Below are 23,025 nucleotides of genomic sequence, written 5' to 3'. Positions count from 1 at the left end.
ATCGAATTGATTTGGATAAAGACTTTCTGTCCAGATGAAGTAAATCTGAGGCTACTGAGTAACTCCATTTTAGACATTTTTTTCATCCAGCTAAGAATGTCTCAGATGTGTTGCTTACTTTCCTTTTTAGCAAACGTTTTCTCTACACAAGAAAAAAGGGAATTATTTTTTGTTTTTAATTCAGGTTTTGTAAATGACTGCCCTTTGAGGAGCTTTTACTAACTTCCATCACATACTTTTTATGTTAGAACATTCAAAAAATGACCAGAAGTTCCTACCAGTTTAGCAGTATTCAAATCCCATGCACTGGGATCACAGTGAAGAAATTGATACCTATTTATTCTTATGTGTGCTTTTTGCAAACCAAAAAATGAAGTAAAATTACCTGTGGCATGAAAACTCCACATGCTGGATTTTGGGAGTTTTTGGTTTGGGGTTTGTTTGTTCATTTTTAAATTACATATTTTAAATGACTTGCAGAACCTTCATAATGATGTTTTTTCAGAGCTGGGCATGTTGAAGGAACTAGAGTGTAGAGCCTCCATTTTTATAAGTAGTTTAAATACCACAAAGATGCCTGTCTTTGCAACTTCTCTGTCACCAAGTTGGTGTTTTATTTGTTTTAAATTTACGAAACTCTGTTTTGTACAGAACAGATACTACAAGAGTAGAATTTACCATTCCTTTAAGAGAGAACTGGGCATTACCGTTCTTTGCTGTTCAGATAGCAGCCATCACATACCTACTCAGAACTCATTTACAGCCTGTTCAAGAAGTGAGTATTTCTAACAAGTATGACACAGTAAAATTAGTATCAGAAAACTGTCTATAAAACTTAGGACAAAATACTTAATAAGCATTTACAGCAGTGGATATACACACACACACAAAAATCACAATGTTGAAAACATTAATCAGATGAGCCTTCTGTTAATTTAGATGTGGTTGAAATACAAAGGAATACATATACTCAGCACTGAAAAAAAATAAAGGTAAGCTCTAAAGAGTACAAGACAACAGTACTGTGTATTTAAGAAAACATGAGAGTAACACAAAGTGGGCAGGAGAGGAGCTTGTAAAGCACAAGGATTAAAGATTTTCTTTTGATTTCATTTGTTGTACAAATTTAAGAGGTTGTCCTGATCTGCAAGAATAAAAGCAAATTGGTGATACAGTTTTTTTGACAAACAGTTCTTAAGTTATTACTCCTCAATTTGATCAAATAACTGCTATTTATAGCATAGTAAAACACATATTGCATGTTAATCTATGGGCTGAAACTATTTGAGATCTCACCATTTTCTTGCAAGTGGTATTAAAATGGTAAAATACAGGCATAAATACAAGAACCTGTAACTCTAAAAAGTGTTCATTATCCTCCAAGCAGTTACTGCAGTTAGAAAACTCATATTAATGTTTTAAAAATGGATTTAAAATAAAACCAAATTAAGGTGGGTTTTGGTTGGTTTTGTTGGGGTATTTTTGGGGATTTTGGTTGTTTGTTTTGTTTTTTAATGAAGGAAACTATGAAGTTAAATAAAACTTCGTTCCCTCCTTCCAGAGATTGACAGTTACGGCTGTATTCATAGCAACATTTCTCTTTAGCCTGACTTGGCAATTTAATCAGTTTATGATGCTGATACAAGCATTGGCACTGTTCATACTGGACTGCTTTGACATGCTTCCCACAGCAAAGGTAAGATTATGTTTGGAAATAACCAAATGTTTTTCTTTTCTATCATAAAGCTAACAGTTTTGGAGGTATTTTACTAACCAGTGGCCTGGATGCTCAAAGTAATACAGATTATACGCTGTACTGCTTTGTGCTTTTAAGTAATCACAGTGTATATACTGCAAGTGTAAAAATGAATACTCAGAACAACACCATTTGCTTGCACGCAAGCAAAGCAAACCAAGGCATCCATTCACACCTTCCCATCGGCAGGCAGGTGTTCAGCCATCTCCAGGAAAGCAGGGCTCCATCACACGTAACGGTTACTTGGGAAGACAAACACCATCACTCCGAACATCGCCCCCCTTCCTTCTTCTTCCCCAGCTTTATATGCTGAGCATGACGTCATATGGTGTGGGATATCCCTTTGGTCAGCTGGGGTCAGCTGTCCCGGCTGTGCCCCCTCCCAGCTCCTTGTGCACCCCCAGCCTGCTCGCTGGTGGGGTGGGGTGAGAGGCAGAAAAGGCCTCGACTCTGTGTAAGCCCTGCTCAGCAGTAACTGAAACATCCCTGTATTATCAACACTGTTTCCAGCCCAAATCCAAAACAGAGCCTCATACTAGCTACTATGAAGAAAATTAACTCTATCCCAGCCAAAACCAGCACAACTGAAAATTACTATGGTGGCTGCATATCAAAATGTGGTTTATTTAACAGTTTCTAAGCTCTTCATTATATCTGCAAATGTAAGCTGAAGTTAGCAGTTAATGTGACTAATTAGCTACCTTAAAAGTTGGCAAATTACCAGCTTCATCCTGAATTATACTAAAATGGACTTGCTGCGTCACTCTTACTCTATCTTAATTTTCCAAAAAGTGCTACTTAAAACTGTTGGGGTTTGTTGGGCCATTTGATACTGACTTACACCGCTGCTGTAACACAAGACTGAACTCAGGATCTTTGTGTCAGGTAAAATTTATGTTTTGGTACCACTGTGTCAGAAAATCAGCTGGTTTTTAGTGTTTGCATTCAGCTGAACATTCGTAATAGTTTAGCATAGCTCAAAAAGGACTATACTAAACTATTATAAAAAAGTTAGAGAAATCAGCTGATGTCTGATTGCTGAACTGCACTGAGCCATAACTCTTTAGTCATAAAGACATTAGAGAGGCTACAGAAACACTTCTTTGACTAAAGAAAATACAAAACATCTCCAAATATTAAGTAATTAATATTTTCCTCACTCTGCAATTAACTTATCTGCTTTATTACAGCATGAGGCTTCCCTAGGTATAAGATAGGTATAAAATATTAACCGAACTAGTTCAGGACATAAATATAGAAAGGATATAGTAATGGCTTTTGGTGTAATGATTTAGTGCAAGATGATACATTTTTTTGTAAAAATAATTGATGTTGAAATAACTTAGAAAACATATTCAAAGCAAAGCAGCTATGACTAAAGTTTTGTAGGCATAAAAATCTCATTATTGTTACAGGTTACGTGGCTCTATATCATTCAGATTTCTGCATTACTGCTAGTCTGTGTCCTACAGTTCTTTAATTCTATGATTCTTGGATCATTACTTATAAGTTTTAATGCTTCTGTCTTGATAGCAAGAACAATCCAGGTAGGTACCGAAATATTTTTGTAGTACTGAATAAACAGTGTGATATATATAGGTAAATGAGTAATTTATATGCATTATAATCTTAAATTACTAATACTAATTAGAAGAATTACTATAGCGTAAAGCAACAAAAACATTGCATGATCAAATAATGAATTCAATTACACTAACTACAGCATAACCAAGCACATCAGACACCATAATTCTGTGATTGCTATTAACATTTATGATTGTGCAAGCTGCAGTTTGGATCCTGCAAAAAAATTGCATAAACGGACTTTACACCTGTTTCAGCAGGACTTGTCTTGGATTTATGGATCTGCCTCCAACAAAATATTCTGTGAGAACTAGGCACATGTCAAATTCAGCTTACTGAAATCTATTGTTTCTTTCAAAGATTAGGATTTTTTTCCCGTATTTACAGTTCTCTTTTTTCTGATACTGGCATTGACAACAGTGTCTAACCAGAATATATGAACTTACAGGGCCGTTCCTGCTGTCTCTCATTCGTGACCTTTTAAAATTAGGACTGTGTTTTTTATAGTTAGACAATATCTGCACCTATTCCGAGTTGCCTGTGAGCAGTCAAAGAACCATTCTCAGGTCTGGAGCTTTGAACTGGAAAGTTGTTCAAAATCCTATCAACTGACAGTTAGAGCCAGAAGCCACCTTTGCCATATTTAGGTGGAAGGTCTAATGAATAGATATTTCAAAAGGCACACAATAGTGTTGAAATTAGGGGAATCTTGGAACACAACCACAGTTGCTCTGGGTGCCAGCAGTTGCATAAATATAATGGGGCCACCTCTGAAGGAAGGCTGTTTGGCTAGTTACAAAACTCTGCCAGATCAATACACTGGGGAGTTTTTATGATACTGTCCCTTCAGTTTTGTGGAAGAAATATATCTTTATTCTGGATACTTGGTTATGTATACATTTTTGCTTACATGAACCTAATACAAATTTGATCCTGATCAAGCCTAGCAGATATGCTATTTCAAATAGTCTGTGTTGCTTTTGTTCCAAATACATACAAATGTACTGAAATACTAATATTACCTTCTTTCTAGAAAAACCTAAAAAAGGGTGGCTTGCTTAATAGGCTTGGGAAGCTTATCCTCCATGTACTATTAGTCTTGTGCTTGACTCTCCTTATAAATAAATTCATCAAGGTAAGCAAATAATTTTTAATACAGCAACTTGCAAAACGTATTACGTTAAAAGCTATTTGTTAACCATCTACAGTAATATCATTAAATAAAAATTGCAATGAGATTTCACTGCATTTCAGAGACTGCATTTTAGAAATGAAAGATCGTTTTGCTAATCTTTTTGATATATAGATTTTAAAACACATTCTTAAAGCTTCATAAATTAACACCAAATAATTGAATACATATTTGTAACTTGAACCTCACCTGTAATTTTATAACAAGTGTAGATTTATACTGCATTTGATACTGCTGAGCATTTGCAAAGTTTTTAATTGAATTTACTTTTCAATGAATGCAGTTAAAAATGGATACTTGTTACAAAAATGCTGTAGACCATACCATACTTTTAGTTGCTTCTTGTGCACAGAGATGTCTGCAGACATTAGTGACAGTAACACTTTTTCTGCTTTTGAGTTTTAGTCTTTTCAAGAGATCCATATCAACAGATTAGAATTTAGTACACGTGGAAATTAAAAGTATCACATTAAGATATGATAAGTCATTGAAATAAAAAATACAGCTAAAACCAACTTGTTCTGGATAATCTTTATCTGTAAATAAGAAACTAGCCCTAATAGATACTCTAAAAAGTAAGTAACTTGCCCTTTGGACCACAGGACCATAATTACAAACTGAATGTTTATTTGATTGCAAAGCACCCTATCTCAGTAAGCCTGTGTTGCTTCACAGTTTCGTTTAAATGATGAAAAAACTGTTCACTGTGTGAAGCTTAATTTTTTGATACTTAAAATATAATTTCCTTTCTTTTTCCCCCCTTTGTAGAAAAGCCTTAATCTTGAGTCAGATGAACATATATTCAAATTCCTGAAAGCAAAATTTGGATTTGGGGCAACAAGGTATGATTTAGCTGCAATTTTGCTTTTTAGTACGACTTCATTAAGTCAAGCCACAAGGTTGTTCTCATTTAAAATCTTGATGATAAATCTTGGATTTTTACCTCATGTTTATGTCATATATTTTCCTTCATAATAATCTGTACAACTGTGGCTTTATAATTTCTTGGAAAAAAGGAAACTTTGGTCCTTTTTGACATCGCATTATGAAATACATGATGACAAGGATTATTCTTTTTTCTTTAGAGATTTTGATGCTAACCTGTATCTTTGTGAAGAAGCTTTTGGTTTACTACCATTAAATACTTTTTCAAGACTCTCGGATACATTACTTTTTTACATCTACGTATTTGTTCTCTTCCTTATGACAGTAGCAGCTGTAATCGTTGCCTTTCAGAACCTCAGGTAAAATGTGTTTTTAAAATAATTCACATTTTTATCAATTTTCTCTTCAACAGGCTAAAGAACTGACAGTTGAATACAGCAGCGTACAGTATTACTTTCCACAGGTACTAAGGAGACAGTAGGACATATAATAGAGAGATCAGGCAAAATAAGTAACTTCCTATTAAAGCTAAAAATGCAAAGGATGTAACGAGACTAAACAAAGAAACATTCTTCCCTAGATTCCTTCAAGCTCTTTTGTTTGCTGTTAAAATTTTGCAATATGCATAGGGTTGGTTGGATTTTTGGGGGGGGAGGGGAAGCAGGGGAAGAGCGTCTTTATAGAAAACAATGTTAGTTTCTTTAGTTCATCCCATTTTCCCTGTGCAAAGCACTCCCAGTCAAAGATTTCCCCGGTGCTATCCTCAAACTGCCCAGAAATGAGCAAGGATAGACTGTGCGGAACTTCCTGTGATCTGTGTGAAGAAGCAGGCATGGTGGACTGCAACTGTGCATCACTGCTGCCAGTTCCTGTAGCTAGTCTGTAGGATTTGGAGGTATTTACAGAATACTAGAAGAAAATTAGTACTGAACTGCTATTTTAAAAAAAAGTAAATGGTTCACTATAGACCTCTCAGTTTTACATTTACAACCTGGGCAAAAGTTAGAAGGGATGATATAAAACTTGATTAAGCAAAAATTCAAGGAGTATCATATAACTAATGCCACTCATCATAGATTTTATGGAAAACAGGATAAAAGGGGGAGAAAGAGAGGGGGAAGGAGAGGGAGAGGATCTAAGACATTCCGAAACCGTGTTATGATAATTATGAAGTCATAATCATCTGTAAGGCATTTTAGTACTATTCAACCAGCCTCTTAAAAAACTTACTGCGTCCATCAATTTTAAAAACAAACAAAAGACTCTGCAGCTCTTATTTTTTGTAATCCTAAATGTAATCCCAAACATTACCCTAATTTTTAACACTGCCCAGTTATGTCAATTATCCCCCACCCAAAAAACCAGAAAAACCCCAGACATTTAAGCATTCTTTTGTTTGATCAGCCTTCCACATACATTCACAAGACTAGCCAAGCAATAACCAGTCCTTTCAGCACTTCTTTTCTGTAAATTTCCTTCCAATCTATGGCTTTAGTAGCATCCAGATATACCAGCACAACCCCGCAAAACACAGTTAAGTTCTTCACTCTCATCAAAAGCCCTGTGAACCCTGTGGGAGTAGCTGCTTCAAGCAATAAACCAAGCATGCCTTTCTGTAAACAATTTTATCTCATTCTAAACCAGCTCGTTTAAACCCATTGCATTTCCAGAAAACTAGACGTGAAAATAAATACCTGATGCTGCATCAAGTTGGTGCTATCAGGCTTAATTATATTATAGATACAATAGAAGATTGTGGACTGGTAGTAGTATTGCTCTTTAGCATCAGAAGGATTAAATGCTTTTTAAAATACAGACAACTATATGAAATATGTTACAGAACTTAATATAACTCTTTTTATTTCTTCTGTTTAATTAGTGGTTCAAATCAAGTCCAGTTCATGGAAAAAATGGAAGAATGCACAATAACACTGAAGCCTGATGCTGCTTACAACTTAATTCACACGGTTCTTTTTGGATGTCTGGCATTAAGCACAATGAGGTATATTTTTTTTAATTCTACTAAAGGCTTTTTTAGAGGATTGAGTATGTTTTTATAGAAGTGTAAAATGTGCTGACCACAAACTGATGGGATCATGAACCTTCTTTCCCTGGTGTGTTTCTGCATGTAGATTGAGGCATTTCCCAAAATTCTGCCAAAAAGAATGTTTGGGAGCAGAGATGTTCTCAAGAGCACATAGCAAAGTGCAAAGTCAGTGTTTTACTCAGTTATTTCAGAGTCCTGAGAGTCCAAGAAAACAGTGTTCAGAATTTCTCTAACATAACTGCTTTCATCAACATGGCTTAGCAAAGCTCCAGATGATCAGCAAAAACTTGTCTGTATTCTTCCAGAATGAAGTACCTCTGGACATCCCACATGTGTGTATTTGCATCTTTTGGCCTGTGCAGTACGGAAGTATGGAAACTTATCCTGAAGTGCATTCATCTCTACACATCACAGAGGGTTAGCACTATACTTACAGTATTTCATGAAATTTGTTTTTGCTCCGTATCTAAACCAAATCAAGACTTGGAATTATAAGACATCTGAAATGAATATTGTTTGTAGTCCTCTTAAACTGGATATCTCTGAAGTACATTTGTATAAATTTAGTAAGTAAAATGTATTTTCTAATGGTTTATATATTAAAAAATTCCATTTGAATACACTAGATGGCAATATAGATGTGGCTATGAAAAATAACCACGATTTTACTAAAAAAGTCTTAGTCACCATATTAAGAAATCATCAGCGGTCTGAGAAGACCTTTACAGTCTATTATATTGAATGAAACAGTGTTTTCCACTTTGTAGAAGATAGATTTAAGTATGTCGATATAAATACATCATTTGTGATGGGTCTGTAAATAAGGGTTTTACTTGAAAACAAAATCAGAATATGGTCTTAAAATTCAAACTCTCTAAATTCCACCACATGATAAATATGTCAGATATCAATACATTAAAAGTTAAGTCTATCCAAATAAATGTATCATCAGAATAACCAATATTTTTTTTGCTATTTCTCTTAGACCCATGTGATTAAGTATTCTATACCGATAATTACATTACTATACATTTCATATAAGGTAAGAATTTTTTTTTCTTAATGTTTTGGCATTTTTTAGTTGCATGGAATTTTCCTTTTCTCATAAAGGGATGTTGTTTTATAAATAATTACATACAAGATTCATAGCTGAGTTTTAAAAATTGGGATAGACTGCCTGAAGTGCAAGTACCTTTATGCATATGAAATTGTATGTAAAGGATCAGTTGGGCTCATTAGATCCAAAGTAGTTGTTCATAGATAGAAATGTTTGTCTGATTGTATGTGTAAGTTACCAGGTGTTATTTAAATGCATAATTTTATGGAAATGTAAGTTGTCTGTTTTGGTTTTAACTACGTTGCAGGTAAGATGCAGAATGTTAAATTGTGTAATGATTCATTGTAGGAGCAGAAATAATCATAATGTTCTATACTGCTGTGCCTCATCTCATATGTTTTAAAGTACACAATTGTTAAACTAGTCAAGTACTTACGTTATCTTCAGTCTGTCCCAGAAACAAATTATTATTGTCAAACATTTAAATGTAAATATATGAAACATATTTAAAATAATAAAATGTACAAGATCATTAGTCTGTCAGCCTGTCATAGCAGTGAGATTTAGAACATTAATTTAATGGGCATACCATTCTTTTAATCTGTATTTATAAAGACAAAAAATGCATGCTGCTTTGATTTCTGCAATACCTAGTATGAGATGAAAATAATTAATCATTAAATGTTAAATAATGTTACCTTATAATGTTAAATAATTACCTTCAGAGAAACTCAAGGTGAATTTCATTATTAAAGTTAAAAAGGTAGTAGTAAAGCATAACAGTTAAGAAAGCTGCTAATAGAGTTCACTCTGGAAGTCTGTTCCCCCCTTTAAAACAGTGAAACGAAAAGTCAAAAAAAAGACTGTAACAGTTTGTTTAGTAAAGTTACACTGACGTATTCCACTTACATTTTCTTATTATTCTGCTAGAGGACTTTTTAGGATTTTTTTTTCCATTGGTATGCTGGTTAGGGAAGTCATTTACCATTTTCATCGTCTCTGAAAATGATAGAAGTAATGCCATTTCTTTTGACGTCGGTGATGCCAAAAGCGTGACATTCTAATAGATAGTCTAATGTGACAGATCAACTAGGAATAATTTTCCTCCCACTCTTCCTGAGCAGATGTGAAGTTCCTAAATCCTGTCAGATTCAATTCTGAAGTCAACAGAAGCCACTGATTTTCATAGGCTTTAGATCAGTCATTAGTTGTGCTCAGTCTGCCTGAAAAGCATCATTTTTGTGTTTCTTCTAAATATAGGAAATAATTTTTATTGACATTAAAAATACCATTTTTCAAAGTGCTCAGTGGGAATAAAGAAATACATCACCTCTCAGTATTTTTTTGTCTTAAGTCAGTTCTTGCAGTTCAGCTGCCAGAGGAGTGGATATCTTTGTGTGTGTGTCTTTTCTGCAAAGCTGTAAGAGCCTTCAGGAAAGAAGCCTACCCGACAGAAAGATAAAACTTGTCACCAGATTCCCTGGCAATGGTCAGAATAAAAATTCTTACAGCTAGAGATCTAGAAAGTATTCATTGCTTCTGTGGGAATGTGTTTATATATTCTCTCTCTAAAACCTTTTGAAAAAACAAACGGCGCAAGTAGATTTTGATAACAGATTTACTTATCTTTCTCCTTTCCAGATAAGAATTTATCTGTTCATGCACTGTGACTGCTCAGATTGCATGAGCAGCTTGCATATTCACCACAAAGTTAACTGGTCATCATGGCTTGTTTTCTTGAACTAGTAGTAGGGCAATTTTGTATTTCATTACCTGTTATGGTTATGTTTGTCAGAAGAACTATTCTTTAGTGCCATTCCTCAAAATAGGAGTTTTATGGGATTATTAACCTAATCCTGAATAAGCTAATGAAAGCCTCTTTTGAGGCATGTGGTTACTACAGTCCCAAACACATCACTTGAACAGTAATTTATTGATATACAGATGCAGCTACAATGCTAGCTATCTTTCAGATTTCAGGTACAGTATGTTTTGAGACCTATAAGACATCTATATTTCTATTTACATAAGTTTTCATCTTTGTGATAAAGTGAAAGTGCTTAAGTATTTCCATGCATACTTTAGCTGTGCTGCAGATAACACAACACGTATATAATGCAGTACTAAATATTATTTATGTTTCACTTCATACTCTTTATAGGTAGATTTCAGCTGTATCTGTGTCCATTGCATTTAACTTCTTAACAGAATAATACCCATCAATTTGTGTTTGTATGTCAGTCATTCCTAAATAAACTGTTGGTACTTAAAATTAGTTCCTGAGCTTCAGCAAGTCTCTAGTTCCTGGCTTTGCCCAATAATCTTGATTTTTCTTTGCTAGTAAACTATCCCTTCATATAATTTCTCAAACTGCATTTTTATCTTCATCACAGCCAAGTCCTTTTGCTTCAAACATATACATTTATTGCAGCACATAGCGCAACGTATACCAATGATCTGAGCAGTCTTCGGCTATACTGAAGAGTGCCCTGTATGTACTGTATGTATTTGTCCTTTAAACCTAAAGTTTGTAAGCTTGACAGTCTGTAGAAGAAATGACAAAAGAAAATGTCATGTTTATTTCTTTTCGTAGTATCTAATCCTGTTTCTCCAAGATTCTTAATTTTCATTCTTAGGCCAAAAATAACTATAAATTATGTAGTAGTACTTGCTTCTCACTTACATTCAGAGGCCAAAGAATTAGTGCTTATACTTTTTGCATTCAAAATAAGTGTCCTTGTATTTGAGAAGTACTGAACTCCCATAATCATCAGTGGACTGTTCAGCACCTCCAAGTTTGTGGCTAGCGCAATTGTCTTAACTCGGGACTTTCTAGCTAGAATGAAAAAGGTAGGTGGTTTGTGGGGAAAAGCTGCAGGCTTTCAAAAACCTCTGGGGTCTTATCACAGCCATTGAGTTAAAAATTGTCACGTGTATATCCTCAATGTATATATTTGGGGATTGTATCTATTAATAAATCAAAGTACACCGAAAACCCAAAGCACACCAGACATTCAGTAAGAAACTTAAGCATTGTTATACTGGATGAAATCCATGATCATGAGCCAGAGGGATAACAAATGTGAAAGAGAAAGCTGAAATCTTTCTGCAATATAGAGAGTTAGGATAATGTTTTCACTCACAAAAGATTTAATTTTATTCCTGAAAGTTAAAAATTGTCTTACTTCCACCAAGGAGCTAGAGTGGGGGAACAAGTAACAACTTTAGTATCTAAATCTCCTAATAATTCAAGTTCTTTCTATAGTCATGTCATCAAGTTCAGAGTTTATTATTTCATTTATTTGTGTAGATTCTAGGTCTTAGTGATATTTTTAAATGAGTAATTACATACCTTAGGAAAAATATTCCTCATTATCAGTTTAGAGTATGCCACCTTTCTATTTTCTTGGCTTTCTTTTTGGTTTTGGTGCGAGTCAGCAATAACATGTCATACTACCTTTTCCTATGCAAGTGTTTTTTAAGCCTTTTGGAAATTACAAGTCCTTAAGATTTTTCCAGTCCAGAACGAAATCCCTGTGTTGCTAATTTAAGCCACTTGACAACAGGCTTCTTTTCCTGAAGACTTTGACCCCAGAGACCAGCATGTTACAAGCTGGAAACCTCGTTTACATACCACTCATTATTCTGAACAGTTTGTTACATCCCCTTTTACTTATCTAAAGAATCTGATATATTCCATCTCTTCTTTTTATCCATTCCTTGTGTCACGGTACACTTTTTCTTAATCTGACCTATACTTGATTTACAAGACAAAGTTGTTATATCAGTGTTAGTGGTCCATATTTTCATATGCTTTACTTTTTACTTACTTTGTCATTGTTGTCCTATTGTATTTGGAACTCCTGAAGTTCCTCAGTTTTCTCTTGGCTTGACTAATTAAATGTAGTGTTACCTGAAAATTTTGCTACCTCAGAATTCTCTTTTTAAATTCAGTAATAGCAAGCCCCACTACCAAAATTTTCCTCCAGTGAAAACTGCTTGTACTCACTCAAAAGTTGCAGTAGTATCACATTGTGACTTGAAAAACCTATATAGATTAGTTAATGCCATATAATAGTCCCAGCATTCAGTAGATGGCACAGTGTCATTAGATTCTAGGTAGATTGCAGGGCAGGTTTGCAGCGTGATCTAGAAGCAAAGCAGAGCTCATTTCCTTCTGCCTCCAGCCTGAAGGACTCCAAGCTCTCAAAATGTTTAGCTATCCAGGGTAGTTCAGCAATGAAGAGAGGCAATTTTGATTCATTATGAGACTCTACAGTCTCATTTCACAACTGCTTAATTTATTTACTAATCTCTCGAGAGATCTTCTGAAGAGCAGAAATATGGCTATTATAATACTACTGTACTTCCCAAAACTCTAAGGTTGTGATACTGCCATAACTATCTTTTAGATGTTTCTCAATCTACCAGTCAGTATTACTTCAACAAATGTATCAAGTAAGCAGTTAAACTAATAAGTATCTTAATTGGCCCAGTTATATCTCCTGCTCCCCAGTCCTCCTACATAATGACAGTTTAGTGAAAGAATGCATGTTTTTGCTAACTAGCTCAGCAGCATCCCATTCAAATTCCTTCTGAACTCTTGGATGAATATTATCTAAATTGGATGATTTATGGCTTTTTAGATTATCAGGCGGGTTTTCTTGCACTTTTTCCTGTGACATTTCACTTTGCAAGCCAGCAATCCTTATTATCTAAAGAAAGCAGGTTTGGAATAGGTATCACCACAACACCCTCTGTAGTAAAGAATGATGCAAAGCAATCAGTTAGTCATTAGCATTGTCATTATCTTTCTTAATTGCTCCCTTTTGCCTTTGAATATTCACTAGCTTAAACAACAAGAAACCCTTAAATAAATCTTTGTTCTGTTAGCTTTTTTTGAGGGACGGTTAAGCTTTTCAGAATCAATTTCAATCCTTATTTCTCTCCTCCAAATTTGATTTATGTATTCTTTGTCTTCAGTAAATTTTGAAATGTTTTCCCCCCGATAGTTTATTGGATGTTGCCGTTCAGTCACACTTTCATTTTTTTCCTTCAGTGGTTCTCTTTTAATTCAAACTTCTGAAATGCTATTAATGGCATCCACAGCACATCTAATGGTATTAACTTCTGATACAGATTTCCTACCTTATTTTTATTTAGTTGTAAGTTGCCTTTCCAAACTTAATGTTAATTCCCAGGGCCTTTCCTTCTCCTGTAATCATCAGCATTATTTAATAGCTTGGCTGTTAGGTACTGAACTGTTACATGATGCCTCTTCATCTTGTTCCTTTTCTTAAAGCTTGGTCTGTCAAGAAATAACTTAAAACATTAACACTCATCCTATAGTCCAGGGAACTGAAATTATTCGCTTGTAAAGTAGATACAATGCACAACAGTCACAGTTGGTGGCAACTTTTAGTTTCCCATTGATTTTAAGATACAAACTGATCTTAACTAATAGAGTTCTGGAAACCTCCAGTGAGATGCGCATCTGAGAAAAGCTGTTCTTCTCAGGCTCACCACAATGGGTAATTCTGTTCCTTCTGGTCATCTGGCAGGAGCTACAGATCTCAAACTCTGAAAGTGTACATTTATACTGCAATGACAGCCACCTATCCTTCATAAGAATGGTAGATACGCTTATGTCTTGCAACTTATCCATGAGCTGGACAAGATCAGTTACCAGCTAAGTGGAAATAATATGTTTCAACATGCAGAACTTGTTTTGTTCATTCTGTCTTCAGTTTGTTTTATTTCATTTTCATTATAGTTCTGGCCAGGGATAATGGATGAACTGTCAGAGCTGAGAGAATTCTATGACCCAGACACTGTGGAGCTGATGAACTGGATTAAGTAAGAGGATTTTTTCTCTATTTAAGTTAAATGCTATTTATGTAGATCTAATGTTCTTAGTTATAGTGTTCTCCTTATTTGTCACAGCTCATCAGTGAACTCTGGTGACCCATGGAGATAGTTAAGGATGAATGGGCTATCAAGAGGTTAGCATATTAATGGCTGTGGAGAGCAGCTATATGTGAAGTCCCCCACACTGCTCTGCTCTGGTTCAGTATCATGCTGCTGTATTGTGCGTGCGTCAGGGAACCAGCTGAGTCCCTTTGCTCCCGTAAGCACACATGGTTTTCCTAGCCAAAAGAGGTCAGTTTGGAGGTGTCAAGCTTCTTCCATCGTATTATAGCTACCTCTTTACATTAATAATCTTTGCAGTGAAATAATTTTATTTTATTTTTTCCCCCCAACCTGGTGTCCTTCTCTTTTCAATTTTACATCCAAGCTTTTTAAAATTACACAGTTGTAGGGCTGGAAAATCTGTACTCTGCAGTGTTTCTTGAACTTAAAAATAATCTAAATTGTTCATACTTACTAGAATTAATCCCAGTATGTGTTCTAAACTATAAACAAAGTATTTGTAATTGAACTTGCCACGGCTAAGCATAGGTGCAAAGTCTCTTTCAGGAGTATGAGTTAATCATTTCAACCTCACCTCATCACTTCTGCTTTCTCACAGAGCATAGGAAGGTATTTTTTAGGTGGAAGCAGTTTGGAATACTGCATGTAGAAGATCTGAGAAAGGGGCCAGGTAGGATGTTCTCTGGAGGACTGTGAATTTAAGGGATATGTTCTCTGTTAAGATACGGTAACCACTAAATACTTTCAGGTTAAGTTCTGAACAGAGATATTCCTGGGATTTGTGTTTACTTGGAACTCTGACAAAGATTTTAAAACAAAAAAATCAGTTTCGTGTTCTGGAGGAAAACATTCTGAAAGTAAACCTGAATTTACTACATTTAGCATTGAACTATTTGAAGTATTTCCTTGGAGCCCTGTATTGTGCTTTCACATGCAGTGAACTTCAGTGAAACCAGTCACCCAGCCTATTCTACCCATAGCAACATATTTACACTCCATAATGTTGTATTTCTCTAATCCATAAACTAGAAGGAGTAATTTAGAAGTAAAATATATTACAAGCCTTCACTGACTTATTTTGAAAGCAGGCCATGTCTTTTTCCATCATTTAGAATCTTTGCAGCCATATTGACACGTTTTTGTGACTAATGTTTACCAGCCAGTTCCATTTAGCACTACTGTTTTATTAAAAGATGGTAAATGTCTGATAGTTCAGGTCTCCTGTGTACAATATATGGAGTTATATATAGATTTATACATAAAATATGCATGTGGAGTTATTCCCAGCCATGAACTGGATTTGACTGGATCTGATGAGAATAATTTTTCATACGTTCTTAGTGCTGAGAATGCTAAACTGATGCTTGTCCTCTGTTAATTTTAAGTCATGACAGACAATTACAGAGGGAAATTTTCTACTTAGAATTTATTGTGTTTAGGAATATTATTCATGTAAAGAAGAGTTAATTATCTATGCTTTAAATAAAGTCAACAAAATTTATGGTAAGTTTCTCGAAGTGGGACAGATTTTCTTAAGTTTTGATGTGTAAGAAAAATATTTTACTATACTAACACTTGATACTTCTGCTGTAGTTAATGGTCTGTCAAGGTTGGTGTCAGGAACTAATCATTCATTATTAAAACTCAGTATGAGAAGCTTTAATTTGTCATGTTTAGCAGTGAATTAGGAATAACTCATCTGTCTTGCAATCCCTCCACAACAAGAAAACCCTTCTATCTGCTTAGATCTAAATGCATATTAACTTGTCCAAATATACAATCTGAATAATAGCCAACTATTAGTCTGTCCACTGTGAAGTGTCTGCAGATGTATTTTTTACTCTTCCCCTTACTAAATTTACCATAGCATTTTCAGGAAGATATACTGGTTTATATCTTTACTATAAAGTTACTGCATAGTATTGGACTGCGTCTATCGCAGAGTGCAATTTTTTACATAATGATCTTGCATATCCCAGTCTCTTGCTTTTTCCTACCCACCACCTCATTTTCTTAGCTTTTTCTAAAAAAAAAAAGTTAAGAAGGTCCTGCCAATGACCCAGGGATAGTTCACAGCTGTGTTCCCAGATGGGAGGTATATTAAAATTCTTAGTTTTGGTCTTTCTCCCTAAGACAACAGGAACAACATGCTCATTTGTGAGATGGGGAAGAATATCAGTAGAATGAGCAAATCAATAGCGTGAACTTCCCTACTCTGTTTACTTCTGGTAAGTGTTTAAGAAGCAATGTCTTCTGCCTTTAAAGGGGAAACCTGTCTAGAATTGTGGAATATTTCATAAGCAGTTACCAAAAATCGTAGAAGAGCTTCTTAGAAATCTCAGACAACAGGCAAAACAGTGGAAAAGTTAACTGAGACTGAGATTTGGCAGAGCATAGTTGTATGTCAACTGTATTTGAATCAGGTGTGGGGGACAGGCAGGCAAATTTTTATATTAGTGGAAACCCCACAAATTTCCAAAAAGCTCCTAAGGTTACAAAAATGCAATACCTATGTTTCAGTGGTGGTTCTTTCATTCAGTAATTTATATTAATGGCTATATTTTAATTTCAAGCCAGCTATAAATTTTAACTCTTCGCTCTTACTTACGTGCCTGATTTTCAAGGGTAATCACACTGAAATCAACACATATTCCAGACTTTAAAGGCAATGTTACACTTTTATTTTTTAAATTATTGTTCTTAAATTCTTGGGCTTATCCTTTGTCATTGACTGATTTGTCAGTAAAATTCAGGCATGAACTTGATAGTGCCTGAGAACTAGGTTTATACCAACTGTGTAGGTGCGCTCCTTTATGTGAACAAAATATGCATGCATAAAACTGAGGCTGGGACTAACAAAAATGCATTTGTTGCTCTTTCTTTGTGGCTGTCTTTTTCCATTTTTGCAATTTCCAGTCTTTCCAAACCAGAGGGAAAAAAAAGAACCATAACAGTCTGACTGAATATGCTTTACTGCCTATCATTTGCAGCTAAACCTGCAATATTTTAATACAGCATTCTGCAAATAAAAAGACTTTCTTTTAAAGGAAAAAAAAACCTAACGTGGCATATTTGAGAACCCCTTTTCAGAATCTCCTTTTCTCAAACCCCTTTGCTTTGTAGATTCATATTGCACCCAGGTGCTAGTAAAGGAATCATCTGAGATTTGTCAGATTTTATGGCTTTGAAAGCCAACTACAGAGTTCAACTCTGGAGGACTTTTAATAGAAATAGCCATTTTCTTTCTAATGATATAACATGTAATTGCAACATTGGCCATTTCTGTAGGGCTTCCTTAAAACCAACTCACAATAATTCTTTAGCAGCTTAATAAGAGAAAGAATTACTATCACTTTTAGAGTCTGTGCAAGTTAGGCATAGACCTGTAGTTCCTGTAAAACCCTTTTATTTTTAATGAGTTGTTCTTTAGTGTTTACATAATTCTCTAAATTCTTAAGTGTAGGTAAAGAAAAGCTTCATACGATATATTATAGTGCTTAGTTTACCCATTAGTTCAGCTGTAATTAACTTGTTGAAAGCTTAGAGCTTCAAAAGTAAATGAGATTATTTGTTCAAAATGCCATCAGGTCTGCTTGGAATGACATTTAAATTATATAATGTAAATCAGTTTGACCTGTAAGTCCTTGTCATTATTTAGTGACATTTCGTACAGAATAAATTGTTTGCAGGTTGGGCGGTGTGGTATGGAGCTTGGCAGAAAGCTATAAAAACAAATTATCCTTTCATTTTATACATAATTTGTTCAGACATTTGTAAAAATTGCTTCGTTTTTCTGTAATAGAGAAGTGTCATTCAGTGGTTTGAAGCACATTAGCTGCCCTGGATACAGACCACAGCAGTTAGTGTCTAACTCAGGTAGGAGTATTAGAGAAAGACGCTTGCATGAAATGCAGAAATCTTCCTGTACCTGAAAAATATTAGTTAATTGCCATGTCTCCCTCTAGTGGCTGTTTCAGAAGATAAACGCTTAGTAACAGCCACCAGCTGAAGTTCTTTAAGATGTAGTTAAGGAGGGCAGACAATGCCTGAAGCTCAGCATCACCTCCCAGCTTCCAAGTGTCTGTCCATAGCAATGAAATCCATTGCCGGGTTTGTGTTCTCGGCATTGCCAGTAAAGCATGGGAAAAGAGAGCCTCCAGTAGCTCTGGTCATAGCTCATGTTGGTCTGGGAACCATCTGAGCTGGCCCCAGTGTCGTGGTTTAATCTCAGTCGGCAACTAAGCACCACGCAGCTGCTCGCTCACTCCCCCCCACCCGGTGGGATGGTGGAGAGAATTGGAAGAGCACAAGTGAGAAAAAACTCGTGGGTTGAGATAAAAAACAGTTTAATAATTGAAAGAAAATAATAATAATAATAATAATAATAATATGATAATAATAATAATACACAAAGCAAGTGATGTACAATGCAGTTGCTCACCACCCGCCAACCGATGCCCAGCCAGTCCCCGAGCAGCGGCCCCCCCCGGCCAGCTTTCCCCAGTTTATGTACTGAGCATGACGTCACATGGTATGGAATGTCCCTTTGGCCAGTTTGGCTGTGCCCCCTCCCAGCTTCTTGTGCACCTCCAGCCTTCTCAGTCAGTAGAGCATGGAAAACTAAAAAGTCCTTGGCTAGTGTAAGCATTACCTAGCAACAACTAAAACATCGGTGCGTTATCAACTTTGTTCTCATCCTAAATCCAAAACACTGTACCAGCTACTAGAAAGGAAATTAACTCTATCCCTACCGAAACCAGGACACCCAGTAAAATATGGACAGTGATATGTCTTAAGGTATATAATTTTCTAGGACTTCAAACATGTAAATCTGAGTCTTAGGGAAACGTCTGCCTTCACCTGGAATACCTGATTTTGAACTCCATCCAGGACTAAGGCACGTAAGCTGGTTTTTTGAAAAGCAAGCAAGGGTCACTGGATTGCTTTGAAGGTATAGGAGGAGGAGGAGGAAGTGCTGGCAAAACTCTTAATACCTGATAAATAAAGAATGCACTCAGCTATATTTCACCCCTTCTGGGCAAGAGTGAATGCTTTTAGAAAGGGGAGGAATTGAACCCTGCATCTTCTACATTTTTGACAAGCATTTTTACCAGTAAGTTATGGAAAAAAGGCACTGACACCATTTCCTCTAGCTTTCTTTTGTAAGAAAAGAGGCTGTAGGCTGTTTCTTAGGAATGTTTGTTGTTGTTGTTGTTGTTGTTGTTGTTTCCTTGTGGTTTTGCCTTTGGTACTTGTTGTGGGGATTTTTTTAAGAAAGTTTGATTCTGCAAGTTTGCGTTACATTGGGCTCTTTAGGAATCAGAGGTGCAGGATTGCCTTGATAAGGCCAAGTCAGGAGATAAGTACTGCAGAGCGTTATAAAATTTGAACTAATCTTGAACAAACACAGAAACAGACTTTTCACAGTAGAAGTTTCCCAGCCCAGGCATAAACACAGAAACGTGTTGAAGATGCTTTGCGAATCATCATTTTAATTTAGATGTCTAAGCTCTACTGAGTCCCTCCGTGAATCTAGTCCACATCCTGTTCAGCTTAGTCTAAAGAATTGTGCTTTCCTGCAGATTCAGGGATGAGTCCTAGCTGACAGCCTGTCAGGGCCATTACATTTGCATAATATTAAATTCTAAGATGAATTAATTTCTTTTAATGAAACATTTACTTCATGACACTTGTGGCTTTGAATGCTTTAAGTAAAAAAGAAATTTTTAAAAGAGATTAAATATTTTCAGACTTCAAAATGAAATTGGTTTTATAAACTGCTGAAAACCTAGTCTATCAGTAAAGTTAAACTGGCCTATTAAAAATACTATCTCTGTCCTTCCTAGATGAGATTAATGTAGCAGTGCAAGAATTTTTAGGAAAGGTTTGTAATTATTAATTCATTTGCTAAGCATAATCTCTTGAAAGGCAATAGTAAAATTTAATACTTTTCTCTTAACATTTTCAAGCCGATCATGGAGCTTAAAGAAGACTGAATTCATAGCTGCAGTTTCAAAAGGCTCCCTAAAGTGCACCCCAAAGTGTCACGGTTATTTGACTACTGTAGGTGCCATATGTGCATGTATGTGGATGTTGGGCAACTATTCACATTCCGTTCTAATTTCATTTGACTTGATTTAATGTATGCTTCTTTCTGTTGTTTTAGTCTTCATAGAATTTTTCATGGTTATCTGCCTACTAAGCACTAGAAAACACTTAAGCATACTATGACCATTTTTAATTAGCCTAATTATAGTAGTCTCTGTTGCCTGGCATTTTTACTTTATCTTTTTGCTATGCCCTTCTGTTGTGTCTTTACATATATTTCAGATTGTAAACTTGTTGGGGGGAAGGTGAGCAAAAAATCATTTTTTCATTATGGGTGTTTAAACAATGCTGAGATACACCGAGTCTGTTATTTAGAGACCAATTCTAGGCATTGGCTTTGGATTTCAGATGAGATCGCAGTACCAATAATTGACAGCATTTCTATCTGGCATCTTCTGCATATCTTCCCCCACACACACACTTTTTCCAACTGGGGTGATGTTTTTCATAATTTCTCTCCCACAGTTGTCATAATAGGAGGATTAATGTCTCACATAACAAAGTTTTCATTCCAAGTGAATGATGAATGCCAGGACAGTAACAAGAAGTTTTAGCATTCAGATTAAATAATGCATTTTATATAGAATACCTTATATATCAAACACAAATCTAAGTCACAATAAGTTTCTTGAAATATTAAAAGAGTTAGGATATAGAAATTTACAAATATTCAGAGGCTATATGAACCCAAGAAATACATGAAATATGGAAGTAGTTTGAAATTTCCAGGGTCATGTTTTCCCTGAATATCCTCATAGTGCATAGTAAATTTTTTATTTGCAGTTGGAGAGTATTATTGTGATTTATCCGCTTCATGTTTGAAGAAAACACAGTTGCTTGAACAGTTTGCTCCCTGAATAGAGGAGAGGCAGAAAAATATTTTTTCAGTCTTTTTTTTCCTTCTGATCTGTAACAAGCAATGCAAAAATGCCCCTACGGAGACTTCCTCAGACTTATCAATATTTGTTTAGGTCAAGCACTCCAAACACAGCAGTGTTTGCTGGGAGCATGCAGCTATTAGCAGGAGTCAAACTGTGCACTGGACGGACCTTAACTAATCATCCCCATTATGAGGATAAGAATCTGAGAGAGAGAACAAAACAGGTAAGAGTATTCTGATTGTTTAAGCTAATTCTTACCCGTATCAGTGGCTCCATTCCAGAAAACACGTGCAATCTCTAATGGCACATTGCAAATGACATCACATGCTTTACTCATTGAACTAACTTATTTTCAGATACAGTTCCAGACTTTAACTTCTTCTGTGAAACTCATAGTACTTTGGGCATCTGCTAACTCACTTCTGGCAGCTGGTGTATGTCTGAATAACTGTACCTAGGTACCCGAGCTAGTTCTGAGTGAACTGGTTTGGGTACTGTTGGCATTAATAGATCCTGCTGCCCAGCTGGGCTGTTAAACCCACGTGGAGGATTTCCTGATTTACCTGACACTCCCTTCAGTTCCCAGACTAGCACATAACATTTTATATAGAAACCACCTTGAGAAACTCCACGCAAAGCTGGGGAGATTGTTTTAAACTATCCTTTCCTATAATTTAGACTTTCTGAAAGTTTTACAGGCATCTACCAAGGCCTTTCTGCAGACAGCAGCACCATCCAGTGTTTTTGTAGTCAGCAGCAGTACTGTTGTGCATCATAGTAGCCATAACATAGAAACTCTAAGTGGCTACTGAATAAAGCTTTTTTTTTTTTTTTAAATATTTAATTCAAATCACATGGATTATCGATCACATGGATTATCGATCTCAGTTCTTTCTCTGGTTCAAGATAAAGGAATCACAAAAGAGCAAACAAAGAAATAGCGGTAATGTAATGTGTCTTACAGCTTAGTTTTCTTCTTCTATAGATTTATCAGATCTACGCCAAGAGATCTCCTGAAGATGTTTACGGAATACTGCGATCCTTTGGCACAGACTATGTGATCCTAGAAGACAGCATTTGTTACGAAAGAAGACATAGTAGAGGCTGTCGGTTACGTGACTTACTTGATATAGCTAATGGCCATGTAAGTATTATATACAAGCTTTATAAAGAAAATACAGTTTGCTTAACTTCTTTTTGAAATACAATTACGATTTGAAGTAGCTTGCGTTACTTCCACTTCATCATGAGTGTGGGAAGTAAAGTCTAACGGAGCCTTTAGACGTTCTCAAAATCGCCAGATTGAACACTGCTTGCTTTTAATGGTATTTGATAATAAAAAAAGGAGGAACTCGGGCTGGGCAAAATAAGTAATCACTTCCTGATGAGCTTCAGGTTAGCAGTACATAAATAGTGTTCCCTTTCAGAGTGTAAATCACTTCATAGCTTCAGTTCCCTCAGGACCAGTGGACGGTTGTATTACTCCATTGTGTCAGGGGAGTTTTCAAGCATTTCTGGGGCTAACGTGGAACCACAGCAGACCGCGTAACCCAGAGCAGATATGTACCTCTGACAAATCGGCTT

General features: G+C 35.7%; 1 protein-coding gene across 6 annotated transcripts in view; it reads left to right on the top strand.

Annotated features, from left to right (window-relative positions):
* Window positions 1–23,025, top strand: part of DPY19L3 (dpy-19 like C-mannosyltransferase 3) — a 39,653-nt gene that overhangs the window by 12,847 nt on the left and 3,781 nt on the right. For 5 of the 6 annotated variants that reach the window (XR_012996282.1, XR_012996281.1, XM_076349175.1 and 2 more), the window contains 12 exons: window positions 652–775; window positions 1,562–1,696; window positions 3,172–3,303; window positions 4,374–4,475; window positions 5,301–5,374; window positions 5,618–5,776; window positions 7,297–7,419; window positions 7,770–7,881; window positions 8,450–8,506; window positions 14,295–14,377; window positions 21,532–21,664; window positions 22,427–22,585. Coding sequence is in view for 4 of the 6 variants with exons in the window: in XM_076349175.1 (XP_076205290.1) it covers window positions 652–775; window positions 1,562–1,696; window positions 3,172–3,303; window positions 4,374–4,475; window positions 5,301–5,374; window positions 5,618–5,776; window positions 7,297–7,419; window positions 7,770–7,881; window positions 8,450–8,506; window positions 14,295–14,377; window positions 21,532–21,664; window positions 22,427–22,585 (1,393 nt within the window). In the remaining 2 variants the exon portion in view is untranslated. The remainder of the gene's footprint in view (window positions 1–651; window positions 776–1,561; window positions 1,697–3,171; window positions 3,304–4,373; window positions 4,476–5,300; window positions 5,375–5,617; window positions 5,777–7,296; window positions 7,420–7,769; window positions 7,882–8,449; window positions 8,507–14,294; window positions 14,378–21,531; window positions 21,665–22,426; window positions 22,586–23,025) is intronic. The other variant, XM_076349177.1, reaches the window with a different exon arrangement.

This window comes from Aptenodytes patagonicus, chromosome 11 (genome assembly GCF_965638725.1).
Source record: "Aptenodytes patagonicus chromosome 11, bAptPat1.pri.cur, whole genome shotgun sequence".
Classification (NCBI taxonomy): domain Eukaryota; kingdom Metazoa; phylum Chordata; class Aves; order Sphenisciformes; family Spheniscidae; genus Aptenodytes; species Aptenodytes patagonicus.
Note: the sequence above shows the minus strand (reverse complement) of the source record. Positions and strands in the feature narration are given on the sequence as shown.